The sequence below is a fragment of the Diadema antillarum genome, unplaced genomic scaffold (genome assembly GCF_040938485.1).
Source record: "Diadema antillarum isolate AM-2024a unplaced genomic scaffold, OU_Dant_1.0 scf00000040, whole genome shotgun sequence".
Lineage (NCBI taxonomy): Eukaryota > Metazoa > Echinodermata > Echinoidea > Diadematoida > Diadematidae > Diadema > Diadema antillarum.
Window position 1 is genome coordinate 3,693,561 of NW_027270929.1, and position 21,746 is coordinate 3,715,306.

The 21,746-nt window shown below is 38.9% G+C and overlaps 1 protein-coding gene across 1 annotated transcript in view; it reads left to right on the forward strand.

Annotated features, from left to right (window-relative positions):
• Window positions 1-18,975, forward strand: part of LOC139712191 (N-alpha-acetyltransferase 25, NatB auxiliary subunit-like) — a 28,179-nt gene extending 9,204 nt beyond the window's left edge. Inside the window, exons 7-24 of the mRNA XM_071624033.1 lie at window positions 497-608; window positions 1,650-1,736; window positions 2,680-2,894; window positions 3,656-3,837; window positions 5,255-5,480; window positions 6,377-6,487; window positions 6,762-6,831; window positions 8,283-8,382; window positions 9,099-9,250; window positions 10,194-10,249; window positions 10,725-10,797; window positions 12,244-12,523; window positions 13,285-13,408; window positions 14,213-14,284; window positions 15,286-15,383; window positions 15,967-16,080; window positions 17,058-17,204; window positions 17,967-18,975. Of these exons, the coding sequence (XP_071480134.1) occupies window positions 497-608; window positions 1,650-1,736; window positions 2,680-2,894; window positions 3,656-3,837; window positions 5,255-5,480; window positions 6,377-6,487; window positions 6,762-6,831; window positions 8,283-8,382; window positions 9,099-9,250; window positions 10,194-10,249; window positions 10,725-10,797; window positions 12,244-12,523; window positions 13,285-13,408; window positions 14,213-14,284; window positions 15,286-15,383; window positions 15,967-16,080; window positions 17,058-17,204; window positions 17,967-18,089 (2,342 nt within the window). The 3' untranslated portion in view covers window positions 18,090-18,975. The remainder of the gene's footprint in view (window positions 1-496; window positions 609-1,649; window positions 1,737-2,679; window positions 2,895-3,655; window positions 3,838-5,254; window positions 5,481-6,376; window positions 6,488-6,761; window positions 6,832-8,282; window positions 8,383-9,098; window positions 9,251-10,193; window positions 10,250-10,724; window positions 10,798-12,243; window positions 12,524-13,284; window positions 13,409-14,212; window positions 14,285-15,285; window positions 15,384-15,966; window positions 16,081-17,057; window positions 17,205-17,966) is intronic.
• Window positions 18,976-21,746: the final 2,771 nt, after the last annotated feature.

Below are 21,746 nucleotides of genomic sequence, written 5' to 3' on the forward strand. Positions count from 1 at the left end.
ACTGCATGCTCTTTGAGCGTATTGTACAGCCATAAATTTTTGTGTACATTGTAATTTTGCGAATTTCGCAAGAGCCAAAATTCATGAAATTAAATGCATGAGAAAGTCCTTGTTTACACTGTAATGCATTAGATGCCAGTGATGATTTGCACAAATTTCATGCCACAAATATTTCTTGCTTTACAGTATACTTTATGGCCTATGGCAATGAGTTCTTTAGTCTCTGGCCATGAGTGTGGAAATAGAGTCTTATTTGTTCGATTTGTAGTCTTTTTTAACCCATGTGATATTTCTTTCTGTCTTTGTGTTCATGATTCTCTTCTCAGCTGCTAATCATACTTTGCCACGCCCTCAAAAGTCTTACTGTGCCTTCAGAAGTAATCCATTTTGCATCTCAGACCTTCTATCATTGTCATCTGTCCTTTTATGGGCCTTATTGTCAGCCTTTGTTAATTGTCAATGACAGTGTAACATCCATCCTTTTTGTTGTTTGCAGAATTAATGAACAGCGAGTTCCACGGGATTCCGTGCCGGAAAGCTGAACTCTACTTCAAAATGGAGAAGTGGGCGGAGGCCAACAGTGCCTACAGAAAATTGCTGCAGAATGAGTATGTGCATTAAATCCATTTGCTCCTCTATGAGATGAACACACTAGACAGACATAATACGTTGTATTTACTTCACACTAGACGGACATAATGGCCCGAATTCATGAAGGTGGTTTAAACGTAGGCCATGGTACAAATTTAGACCATGGTCTAAAATAGCGTTAAATAGGCGTACCAATACATGTGCGCAGCAATGCACGTTTTTTTACTGGATGCCTGTTAACGTACGCAATCTGTCAATCATATCTACGCAGAAGAAATATACATAAACCATGGTTTAAATTTAGACCACCTTCGTGAATTCGGGCCTTTACGTTGTATTTACTTCACACTAGACAGACATAATATATTATATTAATATTTACTTCACTACCATATCAAGGAGTACAGTTTTTAGTGCGGCATTAATATGTTTTGCTATATGGATTTGTTGCAAGGGATAAATTTATACAACTCAGGCCAATTTTTTTCTTCTTCATCTGGAATAGCAGGTCCAAGAAATGTGATACTAAACTTGCATTTGAATAATGTGTTGTTCTTACATTTTGAAACTAATGTCAGAAAATGCTCAAAATGAACCAAAAATAGTGTCTAAACATCCCAATAAAGGAGGTTATCAGGGAATGCTGTCATTGTGTCTATATTTTGAGTTAATGCAAATGATCCTACTTTATGGTAATGTAGTCTTTACTGCGAAATACAAATCTCTGTGTATGAATCTATTGCGGGTCATTCCACTCCAGCCAGTCTTACGATAAAGTTTGTTCTTGGCAAGATATGTGATAGTGGATTCAATTCAGTATTGCTGCATCATGTAAAAAAAAACAAAAAAAAAACAAACCCCAAAACAACCCCCCCTCAAAAAAAAAAAAAATAATAAAGCAAAAACAAAGATGCATAATTATGCATCTCCAACATTGAGGACAAGCGTGTTAAGATTTGTATTAGTTTTGTATGTAATTCTCAAATAAGTGACTTCATGTTGCTCTTGTAGACGGTGGTTGGTTGAATGCTTTTTTGTGAATTTCTTCCCCATTGCAGGCCAGATAATTGGTCTTTCTATGAACAGTACTACAAGTCAGCATTCAAACTCATAGACTCGGCGTGGACACCCCCGGAGAGTGAGGAGTAAGTGTCACCCAGAAATATGTTTAACCTGGGCCCTGTTTCATAAAGTTGTTCGTAAAGTTACAAATGACTTACGAGCGACTGGTGATCAGTTCTTGTGGTGAATTATTGAAATTCTAGTAAGTATAGCACATCGCAACTGATCACCAGTCGCTCATATGTTGTTCGTTACTTTACAAACAGCTTTATGAAACACCCCCCTGTCCTGTGCCAGGTACTTAGGACAGTCTGTACTTTGCTATTGGGTCTCTTGTTTCAATCAGCACTCAAAACACATAAAAGGTTAAAGTAGAATAAAGTATCAATATTCATTTGGTCAGTAAGTAGTTAACATTTGGGGTTTTTTGTATGGTTTCATTGATCCACTAGAAGTTATGGGCAGTTATTATTTTCCAAATGTCAGTTAACACTGGGACAGAATCGATTTAGGTTTAAGGTAATTGCTTGACATCGTTACTGCTTTGAAAGCAAAGATACAGATACACTAACAACCCAGCTACTCAAAACAGATTATTTAAATGTGGCACTTTCATATATTGTTCTATTATGTTTGCTGAAGTAATATGTGTCGTTTGAAGTAATATGCTCTCTCAGTTTTGCCATGTTTCATGGCATTGTACTTGTAGTTTAATTTGTTGCTCATGAAGGAAATATGTAACATTTTGACAAAGAGACTTCTCTCTTCAGTCAAGCTATAGCAGTTACATTAATTGCATTCAAGTAGCATTATATATGGCACACATACCCACTTTTTAGTCTGCTGTTATTCTCAAACGATGTCATCGTTATTTTTTTTTCTTTGTGATCAGCATTTTATTTGTAGTGCAAAGACGAGCACAGTTTTCTTGTCAAACACTATAGATACCTCAATAACAAGTCCTAAATGACCACACGTTGTACCAACCCTGACCAACAATCAAATCCTCTGCCGCCACGCCCACAGAGAAAAGTCCAAGCTCGGTCAGGTGGACCACACCTTGGACCTGGTGGTGAGCTTCGTCGAGGAGCGGGTGGAAGCGGAGACGGCCAAGACCAACACTGGTGGGGATGCCAGGGGCGGCCGGATGGTGAGGGGGCCCTTCCTGGCCCGCCTGGAGCTGCTGAAGCTACTTGTCGAAAGGGGGCGTGAAGAGGAGACGGCGGCAAGGGAGAGAATAGGTACAAATCTTTTCAAGGTTCTGCTATGAATCCATCAAACCAAAGTCTCAAATATCCCTTCATTTTCTTGTCCACTAAACCACTGTTCAAAATTAGTGAGGAGGGCTTAGATGTTGTGAAAGAGAATACAATATTAACTCACATGGCCAGCTTCTCGCTTTCTGCGGATGATACAGGTTTTTTCTTATTAATTGATTGAGGTACATTTCCAAACATGGAAAATTTGTGAAGTTTTGTCTGCAAGTCAATTGGAAGCCTTGTGAGATGATGACATCGCCACTTCATAGTCGTATGATTTCAACCAATGTTATGGTATCATGTAAGTGTATAGAACTTTTAAGTTCTTTAACCCATTCCATACTGAATTCTGAAATGCCCATAGACTTAATACGCAGGCCACCAGGTCCCGTACGGAAGAGGTTAGCTTTCATATTTTAGGTCAGATTTTGATGATACTTCCCCCATTCCATTTTGTTGCGTTCCATCTGTGAAGGTAAGTGCAAAGAGATTGTGGCATTACACTGTGAGCGATAAGCAAAGGATGAGATCAGATCAACAATGCCTGTTATCAGATCTTGGCAGCTAACAGCATAATGTTTTCTTCCATGTTGGGAACATCTCGTACCCTTGTGGAGGAGACTTTGTTTGCTTACGGCATCTTGTCATATTGGTTGGATAAGTCGTGAGAACTGTAAGACATTATTATTATTGCCCAGCTTCCCATTAAGTCATCATACCTTCATCTGTCTCCATCTACGTAGGTACTGCACCGGACCTGGTCAGGCACTACCACTCGCTGTTTGGAGCGAAGTTCTGTTGCTATAGCGACCTGTGTCGCTACACCGACCTCCTCGCTGGGGAGGACGGTGCCATCTTCACCCAGAGCCTGGTGGATGCTAGGTCCCCCAATTCAGAGGAGGAGGGGTTGTCAATAGCAACATCGGTGAGTTCCCTCATCTTTGATTATCAAACACTGTGGTGGCAACATGTTATGTTAAAGGACAAGTTCACCTTCATAAACATAAGGATTGAGAGAATGTAGCAATATTAGTAGAACACATCATCGAAAGTTTGAGGAAAATCAGACAATCCGTTCAAAAGTTATGAATTTTTGAAGTTTTTGTGCAGTACCCGCTGGATGAGAAGACTACTGCAGTGTATGAATAACTTAGATGTCACATGCGTACAACAATATAAGGAAAATATAAAGAGAATTTCACAAAATTCCATCTTTTGAAAAAAGTACACATTCCCCTGACTCGTTACCGACAAATGTTATGGGTAATATTATTCCCCCTGCCTTTAGAAAGAGACAAGTCAAGTGCTCTTTTATTATGCGAAAAAAGTGAAAATATGTTGAATTTTCTTTTACATTTTCTTTATACTGTTGTACGCATATGACTCACAAGCTGTAGTAGTCTCCTCATCCAGCGGTTCCAACACAAAAATTAAAAAAAATCATAACTTTTGCATCGATTGTCCAATTTTCCTCAAACTTTCACTGATGTGTTCTACTAATATTGTTGCATTTTCTCAATCCTTATGTTTATGAAGGTGAACTTGTCCTTTAATTTGAAAACTTGTTGGAAAAAATAATGTCTGCTGTTTCTCCTCATATCAAAGTTTGTTGCTCTCCTCAAATTACCATCCTCTCAAATTACAATTCTGGTCTAATATTGAAGGCTGCTTTAATCTAGTTTCAGTCAGAGATTAGCCAGAGCATACAGTGTACACCAAATATTTTGCGAGGTTTTTATTTTCGCGAATTTCACCAGTCAGATACTATTCGTGAATACAAAGATGCGCGAAAATATTGACTCAGATCCTGATATGAATGTAACATGCACATATACTTTTTCCCGTTCAGTACTGTACACCATGATCGCGAATTTAACCACTTGCGAAATCATCGGGAAGTTCCGATTTGGAAAAATTTAGACTCGCTAAACTTAATGGCATATGCAGTAAGCTTAGTCATTAATTCAGTGAGGGTAGACCCCCCCCCCCCCCCCCCCCAAAAAAAAAAAAAAAATGTTAAGACATTACAATGTACAAGACCTGCAGGTAAGGAATGACAAGGATTCCAAGCCTCACAGGCATTATTTTGAGAGATTAATGCTACAGTGGACTCCCATTATAACAACGTCCTTGGGACCGGCAGTTTTCTTTTGGTACATCAAAATTTCGTTATAATTGAACAAATAAACAAAAAGAATACATAGTTTGGATAACATTGCGGCCTGAATTTTTATTTTGTTGTAACCGGAAGTTAGTTATAACCACGTTCATTGTAACGGGAGTGCACTGTACTCCACCAGCTGTGTTTGAAACCTCTTTCTTTTGTCGTTGCCTGCCAACAGATCAAGGGTTTGCAAAGACACCTGAATACCATCCAGCTCAGCAGGCGGCTCGGCATCCAGGCCGACCTGTCCGTCTCGGAAAAAGTCGATGTCGCCATGGAGATGGCAACCACCCATCGGCAGAGCCTGCGCCTCGCCGCCGGCAACATCACCGCTGACCACCAGTACGCTGACGACTACCTCTTGCTGGCAGTGCATATTCTCCTAGATGTATGGGAGGAATCAGGTTGGTTCATCAGGTGTTCTTTGTAAAGCCAACAACTCTGCATCATTAGCATCTTTCTTTCAGTTACAGTATAGTCTTCTTTATCCAGGGTGGCCTCATCAGTGTTGCCACTGCTCTACCAGAGGGGCCTGCTATTATTATTACCCTGGCATTGCCAGGTACCCATTTATACACCTTTGTCAGGAGGAACATAGTGGGCAAAAAACATCTTGATGCAGCACTTCATAGGATTTGAATTTGGGACTTCCGATCGATAGTCAAGAGCCCTATCCACCATGCTATAGTTCCCCCTTCTTTATCTATGTGGACGGAATTAAAGGGTGTCATAATTATACTTTGTGAGGGTATCGCTCTTTAGTATTTGATGCATACATTGTAGCAAATTTTTGTGAATTTGCTGCTTCCTTTAATTTAAGTTCAGTGGCTTAACCGTTGAAGAAGGAAACTCTTCATTTCAGCTCAAGTTTGAAGCTGCAGCCTTATCTTGTGATTTAAAGACTCGTCCCGTATTATGGGAGTAGGTAGATAGTGATCAAGCACATCAAATTTACTCTCATCTCCACATTCACAGTGCATGTAACAGCTGTATGGCACAGTTTTTTTTTTTCCTGTACTGTATAAGTTGTTTTTTTCGCGAATTTCACGAATCACTGTGGACCACAAATTTAACAACACACAAAAATGTCGCCATACGCTAGGAAACTAATGCACATATGATAGCCTCGGTGTCAAATTGCAAAAACAATCGCGAAAATTTCTGCGACCTCATTCGCAAAAAATATCTGCGTGCGATAATAACAGCTTATATAGTACATACCTCTAGTGAATGGATGTGTGATTTTGATTTGGAGACTCGAAGTGAAAAAAGTTCTCTTTTATTTCACCCTTCTCTCCAGAGAATGATAAGCACTTGTGGAAAGCCATCCTTCTGCTTGAGATGGGGATCAAGAACAGTCAACACAACAGCCAGATGAAGCTCTTGCTCATGAGGTTATATTGTCTTGCAGGTAAGTGTGAGCAGAAGGGTCAAGGGTCAAAGGTTAACAGGTTGATATTAGTCGATATGGATGTCCAATTGTATGCATATACATGTATGCAATACAAGCATTTAAAACTGTTTTATCATGGCAGTGATTTGAGGTGTAACTTGCTCAACATACAATTGTTTTGCCAGTGATATGTTTAAGATGGTCTGGTATACTGAAATCATACTATAAGAGGTTCTCCTTTGTATTTTTACTTTTATTTTTTGTTTCTTTTTTCCTGTGTTTGTCTTTGCAGGTGCATTTGGTCCTGTGCCTGACCTCTTTACCAGTCTAGACATCAAACACATACAGCAAGACACACTAGGGTAAGAATAACAGCTTGAGACTACTCACTGAAGACATCCTGGGAATTTCAATAGTTCATTTCAATTTTAAAGGGTGTGTACAGTTCTGGTCGAGGTGAGGATTTAGCTTTTAACATTTTGCGAGATATTCAGAAACCACTCTATGAGATGTCAAAGAGCATGCAATTCTAAGGGGTATCAAAAGTTTATTTAATGAAAATCGGTTTTGAAATGGCCGAGATATCCAAAAACAAGGTGAAACAAAGAGTTCCTAATAAAGTTGTGGCCTGTCGCCTTTTGTTATTATCACTTTTTTTGGATATCTCGGCCATTTGAAAACCAATTTTCATCAAATAAACGTTGGATCCTTCATAAAATTACATGCTCGTTCATATTTCATAAGAGGTTTCTCATTATCTCACTTAAGAATGTTCAAAACATAAATTCCCACCTCAACCAGTACTGTACAGTCCCTTTAAAAGTCCAAATCCTTTGGATGTGAAACTTGGAAACAGTACAGCATTATCAGTAACAATCATTTTCAAAATACAGTCAGTCTTACAGCTGCAGCAGTTTTCACATGAACAGTTAGGGGTCTATTTGAATGACTTTCACTACTCTTGTACTTAATTGAAGGGTGTGAGATGAAGCAATGTTGAAACGCATTCTGAGCAAAAGTCACATGTTCATATGATCTTTACCAAATTGCTGAAAAGAGAGAAAAATAGTATGTAATAAGCCGTGTAGAATTATATGTACTGTAAAAGTGGATATTTTCGCGTGACTAATTTTTCGCGCTCGGCCGGATAAGAAGAGTTTCGTGTGTTTTTAATTCCGCGGAATCAAGACGTCAACTACTGGAACATATGGCACGCAAAAATATTCGCGTGCTTTTATTTTCGCGCTAGTTTCTCGTTGCGCGAAATGCGCGAAAATTTCAACACCGCGAAAATTTCCACTTTTACAGTATATGGTGTTGTGCAGTACAACAGAGTGTGGATAATCCCAACTTCAGTTATTTTTATCTGAATACACTGATATTGTTTTAAGTTATTAAAGGAACCCTCAAGGTGAAGGGAGATTTCTTTAATGTCTGTCTATGCTTAAAATCATATGCCAATGAAGTATCTATAGCACGACTATGATTTCTCTGAAGAGAAAACCAAGGAATATTTGATGGTGTTTGCAGAATTTATCAAGTTTGTAAATTTTGATATGACATACAGAAAAATTGATAGGTAGATAAAATTCAAAGACAGCTAGATATACAGGTACATAGGTTGATGGATACGTAGATTTGTATAAGAATTATGTGTACAGAAACAGTGTACATACAGGTGAAATGTAATTGCATGCAGTAGGTTTGGCCCTAGGAATCACTGTTGCATTTTTAAGATGTTTAACTGGTCACTGGTTGCCAAGAGACACAAGACATCTTCAGCCAAGAATTGCACAATCTTTCCTTCTTGCAGGTACAATGCAGCAAGGTTCGTGAAGTCACTAGGTCACTTTTCGTCAGCCAATGCGCTGTACAATTCAACGCTGCGGTTTTTCACCTCAAATCACAAAGATGTAAGTCTGTGTTCCTGGTACTGCCACTAGACCTGTGTTAGCTAATGTCTTCCTAGCTCAAAGCTGACTTAAAGCTCTGCCAAGCACTGATATGTGTGTGTGCTCCACATGGTTTCAACTGAGGGTTAGAAGGATCACCTTTTGCTCAAAAAATATTTTGAGAAAGATTGACTCAGTGACCAAGGGCCTCTTTAAGAATGAATGTACTTTGGTGAATGGGTGCAAAATTGCCATGAGGTATTTTCTGTTGGAGAATGGAACCAGATAATAGTCTTCATGTGACCCCTTTGCCTAATGAGACAGTAGGATGTGCTTCCAGATAACAGAATGATGTACAGACAAACAGATATTGTATGCCCAGTTCAGTGTAAATGAGTATGCTGTAGAGTGGGGTAGTGTTGATTTATGGTAAAGTTGACAGTCTTGTGTTGAATTAGCTTTATTTTTTAATTGTAACAAAAGTATGGTTATGAGCATTTTCTGAATCATCTTCTTTTAGATTGTAACAAAAGTATGGTAATAAGCATTTTCTTTGGTTGATAGGAATGATTATTGTCAGTTTAGTAACCCTACTCTGAGTCTTGTTAATGCTAAACAATAGAAAACATTAAAAAGACATATGTTTTACTTCTTTAGCAATGGACTGCCTTTGTGAAATTTGCTCCTTCCCTCTCCTTTATTGTTTGTTTGTTTTTCATCTCTTGTTTCCACACCAGACAACAGAGCACATCATAGCAGCGTACAAGTTTGGTTCCTTTCACAAGATCCCAGAGTTCCTGGCCTTCAGAAAGAGAGTCCAGCACTCGCTTCACTTCGCCCAGACGACGGTGGAGAAGATGCTCCTCGACATCATGCTGGAATCAGAAAGGTGAGACGGGAGGCGGGGACAAAACGGAGGATGGTGCTTTTGGGTGGGTAGGCAAGGTGGTGTGGTGCTTGGAGTCCAGGTTGCCATTGACGATAGAAAGGATGAGGTGGTAGAGGGATAAACAAGGGGATATTGCAAATGATAGAAAGAGATGGTGATAGAGAACAGAGTCTACAGTGCCATTGACGATGGAAAAGATTAGGTGGGAGAAAGATAAATGGGGGTATGTTATGAATGGTAGTTTACAAGGTGAGGTGGGCAAATGGCTAGAGTGGAGAACATCGCAAATGGTGGATAGTTAAGTTTCCAGATGGATATGACAGTGAATGTGGAGGATTTCACAAATGGTAGGAGGATAAGGTAATGGCATGACAGGAAGGGAAAATCACAAATTGCAAAAAATCAAGGTGGTATATGCTGAGATGGTTAATGGGTTAGTCGGAGGATGTGGATGATGAAAGTAGATGATTGACAATGCTGGCAATATTTTTTTTTTTCAAGAAGATGCCGATGTTGCTGACTGCACTACTGCTGATGAGTGATGATAGCAGCAGTTTGATATTGGCAATGTTGATGTGTTGTAGTGATGATGATGGTGATGAGGATGAAGTTTATGGTGATATTGATGATGATATAAATGATGAAGGCAATCATGTCAGATGACCATTGCTTTTGAGTCTAGATCATGGATAAGGCATCAGTGTTGATGTTAGTGTGTCTATTGACAGAACATGAAAAATATAGCTAGAATAAGTCAAGTTGCGTACTGCGATTTTTATGTTCTTAAAGCTTAGGTGTGTGAAGTAAAAGTTGGCTGAAAAGGTATTTGAGATGCACTGGTGAAATAGCATAGATTATCATGCTATTGCCATATGTTTTGGTGCATTTCACACCGTAAATGTGTGTTTTTATGTCTCTTTTCTTCTCTCTTTTTCTCTCTCAGTGGCAATAAGACATTTGAGTTTGTAGTGCAAGATATGGAAATCATCCCAGCAAATGGTAAGAGATTAGGAGCATCAGTCATAGAAGTTACAGAATACAGTGGAGGCCTGTTATAATGAAGTCCTCGGGACTCGCAGTTTTCTTTTGTTATATTGAAATTTCATTATAATAACCAAACAAATAAACAAAAAAACTTAGAGCAGATAATGTTGCAACCTTAATTTTTACTTCGTTGTAATCGAAATTTTGTTATGACCGTGTTCATTGTAACATGAGTGTACTGTATCAGCAAAATTGTGTTCTTCTTGACAGTTTACCATAGGGTGAAAGTTGTGTTTAGTTTATTAAAAGCAATTGGATATTAGTGAAACCTGTAGCATATTTATGCAATATGACTTCTGGAATATTGGTAGATCATTTAAACATGCCATTGGCGATCAGTAATCTTTGTGACGTGTCAATGATATGAGTGTTGAGTCAGCTATTGAGATGAACTAATATTTACCCCATCTCCTTTGTCTTCTTTCTGAAGATGACACAGAGTGGGAGTTGCTAAGAGACAACAGGGATCTCAACTGCTTTGTCTCGTGGGCACCCAAGGAGCGGTAAGTCCTTTCAAATAGCTTTTGATAAGCATGAATTTAACAAACTCTCCCCAAACCAATTTTTTTTTTTCAAACATGCCAATGGTGAAATGACAAACTGTAGAATATATGATCTTTATGTACGAGGTGTGTCAGAAAAGTTCCTGGACTGGTATCATAGAAAATATATTTCAAACCCAAACTTCAAACTAAGAGGTTTCACCTTCAAAGTAATCTATCTGGAGTATGTAACTGTAATCTTAGCTCTCTACAGCCATCAGATTTTTTTCTACACAATTTTATATACACATCCTCTGTTTCACGTCGTTCCGCAATGAGCACAGAACAATGAACAAACTTGAAGTTTCTGGTGGGGTTGGGGAACTCTGTCAGAAGCACTGAAAGTGATGCAGCAAGTCTACGGAAGTGATATGAAGTCATGTAAACATGCTTTTGAGTGTTGCAAGAGGTTTAAAGAAGGATTAGAAAATGTGGAAGATAACCCCATAGGAGCGGAAGGACATCAACAACCAGGACTGAGGTCAACATTGAGCGCGTCTTGCACCACTCAAAAACACATGTGCGTGACATCGTCTCATCTTCGTAGACTTGCTGCAGCACTTTCAGCACTTCTTACAGAGTTTCCCAACCTTACCAGAAACTTCAAGTTTGTCCGTTGTTTGTGCTCACTGCGGAACGACGTGAAACAGAGGATGTGAATATAAAATTATGTAGAAAAAATTCTGATGGCTGTAGAGAGCCAAGATCACAGTTACATACTCAAGATAGATTACTTTGAAGGTGAAACCTCTTAGTTTGTAGTTTGGATTTGAAATAAATCTTTTATGACACCAGTCCTGGAACTTTTCTGACACACCTCATATATAGATGTAGTTATATGTATATTTTGTATTAAGATTTTATTACAGGGATTAAATTTGATTACCATCGGTGATGTCACTGTCATGGAGTTACCTGTTCTTTCAAGTGCATGTCAGGCCTCTCTTTACATGGGAAGTAGTTATCACATGGTTACTAAAAGTAAGCAGTTATAATGACCTCATAGCTGGATGGAGGGATAGAGGAAAGGCTACACCCTTCCTCTCTTGCTTTCACTCCAATGGCCACAGGACACATCAGGGTGAAGTTTGTGGAAAATTTGACAATCCATTCAAAATTTCTGAATTGTGAAAATGTATGTTAAATCTATGTGGTGTCATCACTGGTTATTAAAGGAGGCTTCAGCAATCCCTGATGACACAGTAGGACAGTGGCATAAAGAAATAATAACCGAGAGAAGTCTACATGTTATCATTTTGCTAGCATAATGACAGAGCTCTCAACTTACCTCTATTAGAAAACAGGAGACTATTATAACCCTAAATGTATGTCAGCAGCAAGTTGAAGGAATGTATATTATTAATAAGAAGTGAAAATTTTCACTGGAATTTTGTCCTGCAATGGCAGACAACTCAGTGAGGAGGACGCCGCCATCTCGTCAGAGCAAGAAAAGCGGTGGCTGAGGCTACGCAGCCTGTTGCTAAGGGCCCTCTCGGCCGCCGCCCACCTCTCGCCGCAGCACCTCCCCAGTCTGACGCACGCCGAGAACGCGAACGCGCCGACGGCAACCGTAACCGAGAGCAACAACGGGGAGGCCATGGACAGGGGAGAGGTGCTGAGGAGGTTGATCGAAGAACTCAGCAGCCACGCGGCACTACTCAGGGAGGATCCAAACCTAAACAAACGGGTATAGCAATGATAATAATTGTTTCTTTTAGGTAGCACCATTTCCTGCCACTCTGTGATGCTTGAAGCAGCCTGTGATATGTAAAATATAGTCAATCCTTCCTCAGTGGCTACCTGCCACGTGCAGCCTCTTAAATTCCCCCGGAGAAAAAAAAACAAAAAACAAAAAAACATGTTAAAGACCTTGTCCATAATGACCACTTGTCTATAATTGCCACTATTTTGTTTCCCTTGGGTGACCACTATAGACAGGTTTGACTGTATAACTCCAAGGGAACCACCTTATAATGAGGAGCTAGTTACATATTTCCTTGTTATATTAGGTGTCTTACAATATCGGCGTACAAAAACAAAGAAATGTAAAGGGTTTGGACCTGAAGCCTTGCTACATTTCAGATATATGTGTTATTAATATGATAATACTTCAACACCTAAATAAAAAGAACATGACTGAATGTGCTGTTTCTGAGTGGTTAAGTCATCGCTGCTACGTATCAAAATTGTATCAAGCACACATGTTCAAATCTGAATGTACTAGGATCTATCCAAGCTTGATGCATTATGGCCAATCAGGAGAATAGCACTTTCATTTTCTACCCACTTCCTTCCCCCCACGTTCATAAAGTTGCTTGCTTGCACAATTTCACAAGATCTCACGACTCAAGCAGTCTATTGACTTGCACTCATTTGACAGACAAGGCAGCCTTTGATTAATTGAAAGGTGATTGATTGATAGTTATCTTATTGTAATCCCTCATGTAGTATCCACTACAAGGACCACCTCAGACAGCGACAGGTGAATACTTGGCAGGGAACCACGACTCTCTTCTGCTAGCTGGCCTGAGATTAGTCCTCAATGTATATGACTTCTCAAGCCTCAGTTCAGGTGAGCCATTCTCTTCTCAAGAGAGATCTTTTTTCTTCTCTTTTTCTTTGTCATACAAATGTCACATGCCCTTTTAATTCTGTTCTGACTTCTAAAGAAAATGGCTGGTACACATATTCATTTCTATGGTAGAGAGAAGCAAGTACACCTTGGTAAAGAAACATTGTGAATATGATATGTATTTTCTGCGACAAATATTGTACAAAAACAAGTAGGATCCTGACAGTTATGCAACAGGAACAAAATAGGAGAACCCTTATGGGCACAAGTGTGAATGATACAGCACTGCAGGCCAACTGTACCCACTTTATCACAGTTTGATGTGTCATAGTCGTACAAAGTTCTTTGTAAACTCAGAAGAGATCTTAACAAGAGGAAGCCAGGAAGACAAACAGATGATGTCTTGATGAGACTTTTTTGACACTCCTTGTTTTGTTTTGAGTTTGTTTTCTTTTGTTTTTCACTCTAGTCAGCCCTTGAATATTTTTGGGAAATGACAGGGAAAATTATAGCACTGCTGTTCTCCTTATACCAAGATTAGGAATGGTTGTTTTTAGAGATAATACTATGCGGAAATATTATTTTCTTATGCCTTGATTGCATTTTTGTTGGGTCTGTGCATTTCAGAGGTATGTCTATTTTTTCAATACAGAGGGGTATTTGAACACAACATGAAACAGGTCACATTCGGACATAGCCAACGAAAAGAATTGATTTACGTCTCAACCATTCTTGCATTGTTATTGTTGCATTGATATTTTGATAGTACTTCTCTTCTTGACTTTCCTAATGATTTCTTTTCAGAGGATGCAAGCTATGAAAAGATGCAGACCTCGATATCTGATTTGTCGCAGGAGTTACTGACAACCCTCAGGGGTGAGTAAATAAAAAGTGTTGAATGGATGATTGTGAAGCATTTGTGAGGCAATGACTGGACGGTAAGGTAACATTCATTATGTCCCATTCAAAGGATTTTTAAGTGTTATTGAGGGACTTACGCCCTCCTCAAACATCCTGTGTGTTCCTGATAACAAATGTCATCTTTTTTTTTTTCACCAGATCGGTCAACTTCAACTTACGTTTCCCATAGGAGTCATATTTGTGGCATCCTCACACCAAGCCAATAGCACAGCTTTTGTGTCCTGTGCACAGAGTACTGTAAAAGTGGATATTTTCGCGCGACTAATTTTTCGCGCTTGGCCGGTTGAGAAGAATTTTGCTTGTTTTTAATTCCGCGGAATCAAGACTCCAAGTACAGGAACATACGGCAAGAAAAATATTCATGTGCTTTTATTTTCGCACTAGTTTCTGGTTGCGCAAAATGCGCGAAAATTTCAACACTGCGAAAATTTCCACTTTTACAGTATGCTTTATACATTGTGCTGTTACTGTAAAACTGGAAACATTTGGAGCATGTAACTTAGCAAATTGGAGCTGACGGCCTTTTTCACAGCATGAAACTTGTGTGGATAGCCACTGGCGTTCAATGGTGTAGACAAACACTTGTGCGGGCATTTTACATTAATTCATTTTGGCTCACCGCAAAATTTGTGAAAGCTTCATGCATGCAAACATTTTGGGTTTTGCAGTAATCCATGTGTTATGCTTGTATTTTGATGCCATGTGGTGTTTTTTTTTCCCTCGGGGGGGGGGGGGGGGTGTGGTTGGATAGGTGGTGGCTTCTTGAAGCTGCTTTATTAGTGCCAGTCATTGTCAACTTTCTGATGTGTTCAACTCTCCTGCCACCTGTTTTGAGGGCGTTTTAAGAGGAAATGAAGGAAAAAACAAGAACAAAATGATTGCCACAGCTGAACATCATGTCATTCTTATCTGTGTGAAGGTTGGTTATCATAAATGTATTGCCATCATCCCCACAGACTCCCTTAGGAGAAGCAGGAGAAGTATTGTCATAGAGAAGGATGAAGAGAAGACCCTAGACAGGAGGATGCTATCAGAGGTGGAACAACTTGTGGAGGTAGGTTTACTCCGAACCTTCCCTGCAATGTTTAACCCCAGTGGGACATATACCTAGGAATACATTGTCATCACATACAGCATACATGTTATGATCAGGGTAATGGTATGTAGTGTTAACACATATTACAGAATAATTACAGAATAGTAACAATTAGGAAGAATGCTCACATGTTTGCAAATGTGATATTGATAGTGATAATGATAATGATGTGGGTGACACTGATACTGTACTATCATTGTTGTGATCATTGTTGTCTTTGTTATTGTCAGAAAAATAATATTTTGACATGTTAGAAGTTAGGCACATCGAGAATTATGTTGTAGTCATGCAGAAAAATGAAATATTTTGTTGTGTGTATATTATAAAAAATTTTGCACTTGCAAAACTTGAATGGAAATAACAAAAATACAATAGAATGCAGATACTTGAAGAGATATTCAATCTGTACCAAAGTTACTCCAGTCGACAAATTTACAGACAAGCAAAGTTATGAAGTTTTCTATTCAAGCAGTAAGTAGTAATGAAGCAAAAGTCTACTCCAGTTCACCCTAATCACCTCTCCCCCTCTTTCCTACCACAGACCTCCATCTTTCTGATCCTGCTGACTGGTGTGTGCTACAAGACGCTGCGGAAACTCAAACAGGCGGCCCAGAAAAGAGGCAGGAAGAAGAAAGGAGGTCCCCAGAAGCCGCTGGTAAGATCCCATACACCCTCTCCTCTTTCCCACCCCTCCGCAAAACAAGGTGGGTGGGGATTCATGTTTTGAACATTCCTAAGTGAGATAATGAGAAACCTCTTATGAAATATGAAAGAGCATGTAATTTAAAGAAGGATTCAATGTTTATTTGATGAAAATTGGTTTTCAAATGGCTGAGATATCCAAAATAGTGATAATAATAAAAGGCGACAGGCCACACCTTTTATTAGGATCTCTTTGTTTCACCTTGTTTTTGGAGATCTGAGCCATTTCAAAATCGATTTTCGTCAAATAAACTTTTGATACCCCTTAGAATTGCATGCTCTTTGACATCTCTTAGAGTGGTTTCTGAATATCTCACAAAACGTTAAAAGCTAAATCCTCACCTCGACCTGAACTGTACACACCCTTTAAAGTCATCCTCCCTTAAGTTGAATAATCACCTAAGTTAAAGGTCTTTTCAAGTCCTCTTCTTTTTATATTCTATTGATTTTAATCCCTCATAAGTTAAAGTTTCTCAAAGTCGAAGCCATGTCTTCACTCCAAATAGATGCGACTTAGGCAAGGTTGACTGCAGATTCTTTACTGTCTTCACTGGATTTTTTTTTCTTTATGCTATTGAAGGATGACATCTTTCAAAAGTTACAACACTAATTAAGGCAAGTTCTTAGCTTTTCTTCAGAAAAAAAAAAACCAAAACGATTGTAAGAAACAAAAGGGCTTGCTGGAGAACCCGTCCAGATGAAATTGTCGCAATTTAGATTTTAAATCAGTATTCATTGTTAATTAATATCCATTGTGTGAAATATTTCAATATGTCAGAAACCCATCTCGGTATGTCTGAAAATATCTTCACACAAATTTTTTTTATAGGACATTAGTGGGGCTTGCAAGAGGGTATATGCTTCAGAAATCCTTCGGATTATGATTACAACTCTCTTATTTTACACATCTTTCTTTACTCTCTGCTGCAGCCTGAAATCTTTGAGAAGTTCAAGTCATACCTGGAGGAGCTCCACCAACTCATGGACGGTCTCCACATGGCTGTCATGGATACGGACATTGTCTTCCTCTTCCTCAAGCTGGAGAAGATGCAACTCACTGACAGTGACCACGAGTTTGTAAGTGCCTGTCACATGATGCTTTACTGTAGAACCAGAAATTTTCGCATGCCTGAAACTATCATGAATTTCGCGAGGAGCCAAGTGTCATGAAAGTTAAAATGCACGTTAAAATTTTTGTCTTAACACAATGCATTGAATGCCAGATGCTAATTCGCGAAAGTTTCATGCCACGAAAAAGGCCATTGGCTCCAATTCGCGAAAGTTTCATGGCACCATTGTTTGTGATTTTACAGTATTTGTTGATGATTACTGTGAGAGTGGACATTTTCGCATGAGTGATTTTTTATGCCTCCGCCTGAAGGGGGCCAGAGGCATTATGTTTTCAGGTTGTCTGTACGTTTGTCCGTACGTCCGTCCCCTTTCGTTTACGTGATAAGTTGAGTAATATTGAGTGGAATTTTACCAAACTTGGTCCAAGTATAAAGTATGATGGGGCAATTACTTCATTAGATTTTGGGTGAAATCGGCCAGAGGCCAAAGGTCAAAGGTCACGGTCAAATCATAAAATGTATCTGTTTACACAATAACTCAAGACTGGATCAAGCAAATTTCACCAAACTTGGTCCAAGGATGACCTATGATGGGGCAATTACTTGATTTAGTTTTTGAGTGAAATTTTCTTTAACCCACTGTGTGCCACATTAATTACTTGTCCATGGGTATGTGTTTGAAATTTGTGCTCGTTTGACTCATTGGTGTAGACAGGGTTAATACACACTTCTCCCGTCTCTTCTTTCATCTCCTGTTCAATCTTTGCAGTATACTGAGGAAGAGGAGCGAGTGGTGTGGTCCAAAGTGGAGGAGAGTTACCAGGAGTCATCAAAGGAGTTGTCCGAAGCCCTGAAGGGCAAGATAGAATACCTCGCCTCGCTGAAATTATGATGAACGACTGCAGCTTGAAGGAGAAGGAACTGATTGGACTCCTGTCTCCACGGTGACACTGGACCATCAGGATGAATCCTGCGGAGTTTGTGGCATCTCGCAGGATTTGAAGGCATCGATGGTGACGAGACTCGGAGGGAGAATGTGTTGACCACAAAGCTAGACTGAAAATGCGATAAGCAGATATTTTGATAGTGCAACCGATTGCAGAGAGTGGTTGAAAATGTGCATGCAACATGTGATTCTGTTGGAGAAAGAAAACAAGCAATCAATGCAAGAAGAAAAACACAGCTTAGCTGAAAAGTTTAGCATATGATGCAGATGAGTTGAGAGATGTATGGAAGTGTGTAATTTCAGTATGAGACTGTTGGATGCTAGATATAGAACGAAAATTATTCTTTTATGTCTTTTTGTACCTTACGATGAGAAAGATGGACGAGGTTATGAACTCCTGGAATACATGGATTGACCAATGACCCAAAGCCAGTATCCCTTTTGTACCCTGTGGTACATCATTGAGATTTAACACAAGTACCAGTAAGTTTTCCTGCTACGTACTGCATATAGCTCTCTTTAATAGAGCAAACCAGTTTGTAAATGTTTTTCACCTGAAACACATCGTGTTCACTTCACCGTTAACGGGGGTGTCTTCTGGGACATGGCTCAATTCTTTGTTGCAATCCGCTGTAATGATTCCTCAGCGCATGACAGAAGAAAAAAAAATCATTGCGGCGGTTTCATATGGCTGATGTAGTCATGTTACCGTAAGACGATTCAGCTCATATTAGTTGTTTCGATATCATACACAAGGTTGACCCTTGAGACACTTTTAGTACTTCAAATCCTGGTTTGTGAAACACTTTCTGCAGGGGCACATCAAGAGTTGAGAAGCTTTAAATGTATGATCACCATACGTACCGCCTACGTATGGTGTGGCTTGGAGAGCTTTGGAATGTCTTACCACAAAGAATGAAAAGATGAATAAAACATAACTAATACACCAACGAATCTGAAATCAGTAATTGATCATCAAACCAGTATAGCATAAGAAAAAATACCGTAAATCAATTTTCTCAGCATGCAAGATGGATACCAGCTTGTGAGGTGTGCATAACTGTTTGATTTTCTGTGCAAAGAGAGAGGGATGCATATGCATTTCACATCATCAATTGAACACTTAATTATATACATCCTCTTAAAATAATCTTCATATTGAAAGTGGTCGACACTGTTGGATGTTTCTTCTTGTTGGGTTCGGTGCCTGCAGGATGTTCCCCACTATGTATTGAAACCTGGAGGCAATCAACTTGAAAGTACAGTGGACTCCCGTTACAACGAACACAGTTATAACGAAATTTCGTTATAACGAAGTAAAACTTCTGGTCCCAAAATTATCGCCATTTAAGTCTATGGTACAAAATTTGCTTATAACAAACACGGTTATAACGAAGTCTTTTCCGAGCACCACTGACAAAGAAAAACAAAAGAAATGTGCTCCGTTATAACGAACTGAGGATTGCTTTCGAAAATACGTAGCGGAACAAGCATTTATAGCGTCTCTGCATGGGCGAACGCGTCACATCACTGTGTGTGTTCGCTTGGTATGTCACGCACTGTTTTCGAGGGGAACTTGCGTTATGGTAATATAATAATCTGAAATTGAATAACTACTTGTTTTATTTTCAGTGTATGACAAGTATGCAACAAACAGAATATCATATATGCTCGGCTTCCTTGTTTTCGTTATATATTGTATTTGTTCGGTTATAACGAAATTTCGTTATAACGAAAGAAAACTGCCGGTCCGGAGCATTTCGTTATAATGGGAGTGCACTGTATGATAATATCAATATGATTTCAGTGTCTCTTCTTTGGTTGCTTTGCTTTCCGGATCTCCCACAATTAATTAGATGTGAAAGGAAAAGATTGGGTATAAGTCCTGAGGACTGGCAGTTTTCTTTCATTATATCGAAATTTTGTTCCAACCAAACAAATCAACAAAAAACATAAAGCTGATAATGTTGCAGCCTGCATTTTTACTCCGTTGTAACCAGAATTTTGTTTTAACCTTGTTCATCATGACGAGAGTGCACTGTATATCCTGATCTTCATTCGTGATACCATGATTATTGGCTGGTAAAGAAAATTGTTACTTGAAACTGTGTGCCATGTCTTGTTAAATTGGTTTCCAGAGACCTAACTTTCTCAGGACAATTGCACAGTGTAAGTGCAGCTGGCGAGTCATCATCAAAGTCCAAACATGCTTGAGAATTTAAGATGATTTAGTGTATTGTCAAGATGCAGAGGGGTAACTTACACTGACCTGATAAAGTGCCAACATTTTTCCTTTTCCACATTCTTGAAACATCAGCAGTTTGAACACGTATCATTCATTGATTGGAGGTCATTGTATTTAATCAATCAATATCTTTTTTTTCAGAGAAAAAGTGGTGAAAATAAATCACAGCTTTTTACTAGAGATAGTGATAAACAAATTGAATAGATACCTCATTCAGCAGTTGAATGTAATGTCATGCTTTATTTTTTTTTTTAAGTAAAAGTTGAATTGAAGTAATGTCAAAAGAAAGGACTGTCACAGTGGTTTATAGACTATCTGTATAGATTCTTTTCTGTAAAACTCAATCTTGCATTTAGTATTTCAACAATGAACCCAGGATACAGTTGTGTGGAACAAGAAAAAAAAATACTGACACTGCAGATACATTGTATTGACAGTGGTCCAAACCTTTGATTTAAAGCAGTTAAGGAGAAATTTCTGTATTGCCAGCAACCATGTCAAACTTGCTGAGAAATTAGCAGCTACAAGGAAAATGTCCAAATTTGCTGATGACCTTTGTCATGTTGTGTTTTGCTTTTAGTCTTATGATTAGTTGTTTTTTTATCAATGGTGCTGAAATCAAGGAGTTTCTTTCAAAGTTAAAAAAAAGAAAACAACAGCAGCTGCTAAATGTCAGACCATGTAGTACCTGAAGGAAAAGACTGGGAACTGGTGTTGTTTGCGTTGCAGTGTTGTCACTGCATGTGCTCAAGATTTAGTTTTCTCTGTTTTGACACGTTTTGGTAATGCTGGTGGAAATGTTAAAACAGGGGCCGAGATTGTCAGTGTCCATGCAATTGGCCAAAATTTTCATATGATCTTATCCCTTGCTGATGAATATTGCAAGAATATGTCAGATGCTTTTTGTTGTTGTTGTTTTGATGATGTCTTTTAATGATGCTACCAAGAGCAGCGTTTCTTGAAACTTGTCAGTCACTTGCAACTTTTTTTAAGCTACTGAAATCCTTGCATGTGATTGGCTGAGAGTAAATTTGTTGGTGAAAATCACTGACCAAACACTTCATGAAATGCCCCCCCCCCCCCAAGTCTACCTGTTGCACAATTCATAAGACAGTGGATGGATACTTTCAAATATCACATTGACATACTCATATTTGCCAAATATAGTTATAGCCATATTTAATATGTGACTTACGTGTTGTTTGGTAATTAAAAAATACTGTTATGGATATATCAACACATTTCCACATTGCCCCCCTGAATTTGCCACTTAACTCATATGCATGGAGACTATGAGTTTCCCAGTTTTGGGTAAATTTTCACTCAGTTCAAATGTTTCTCATGTGGTGAACGTTTGA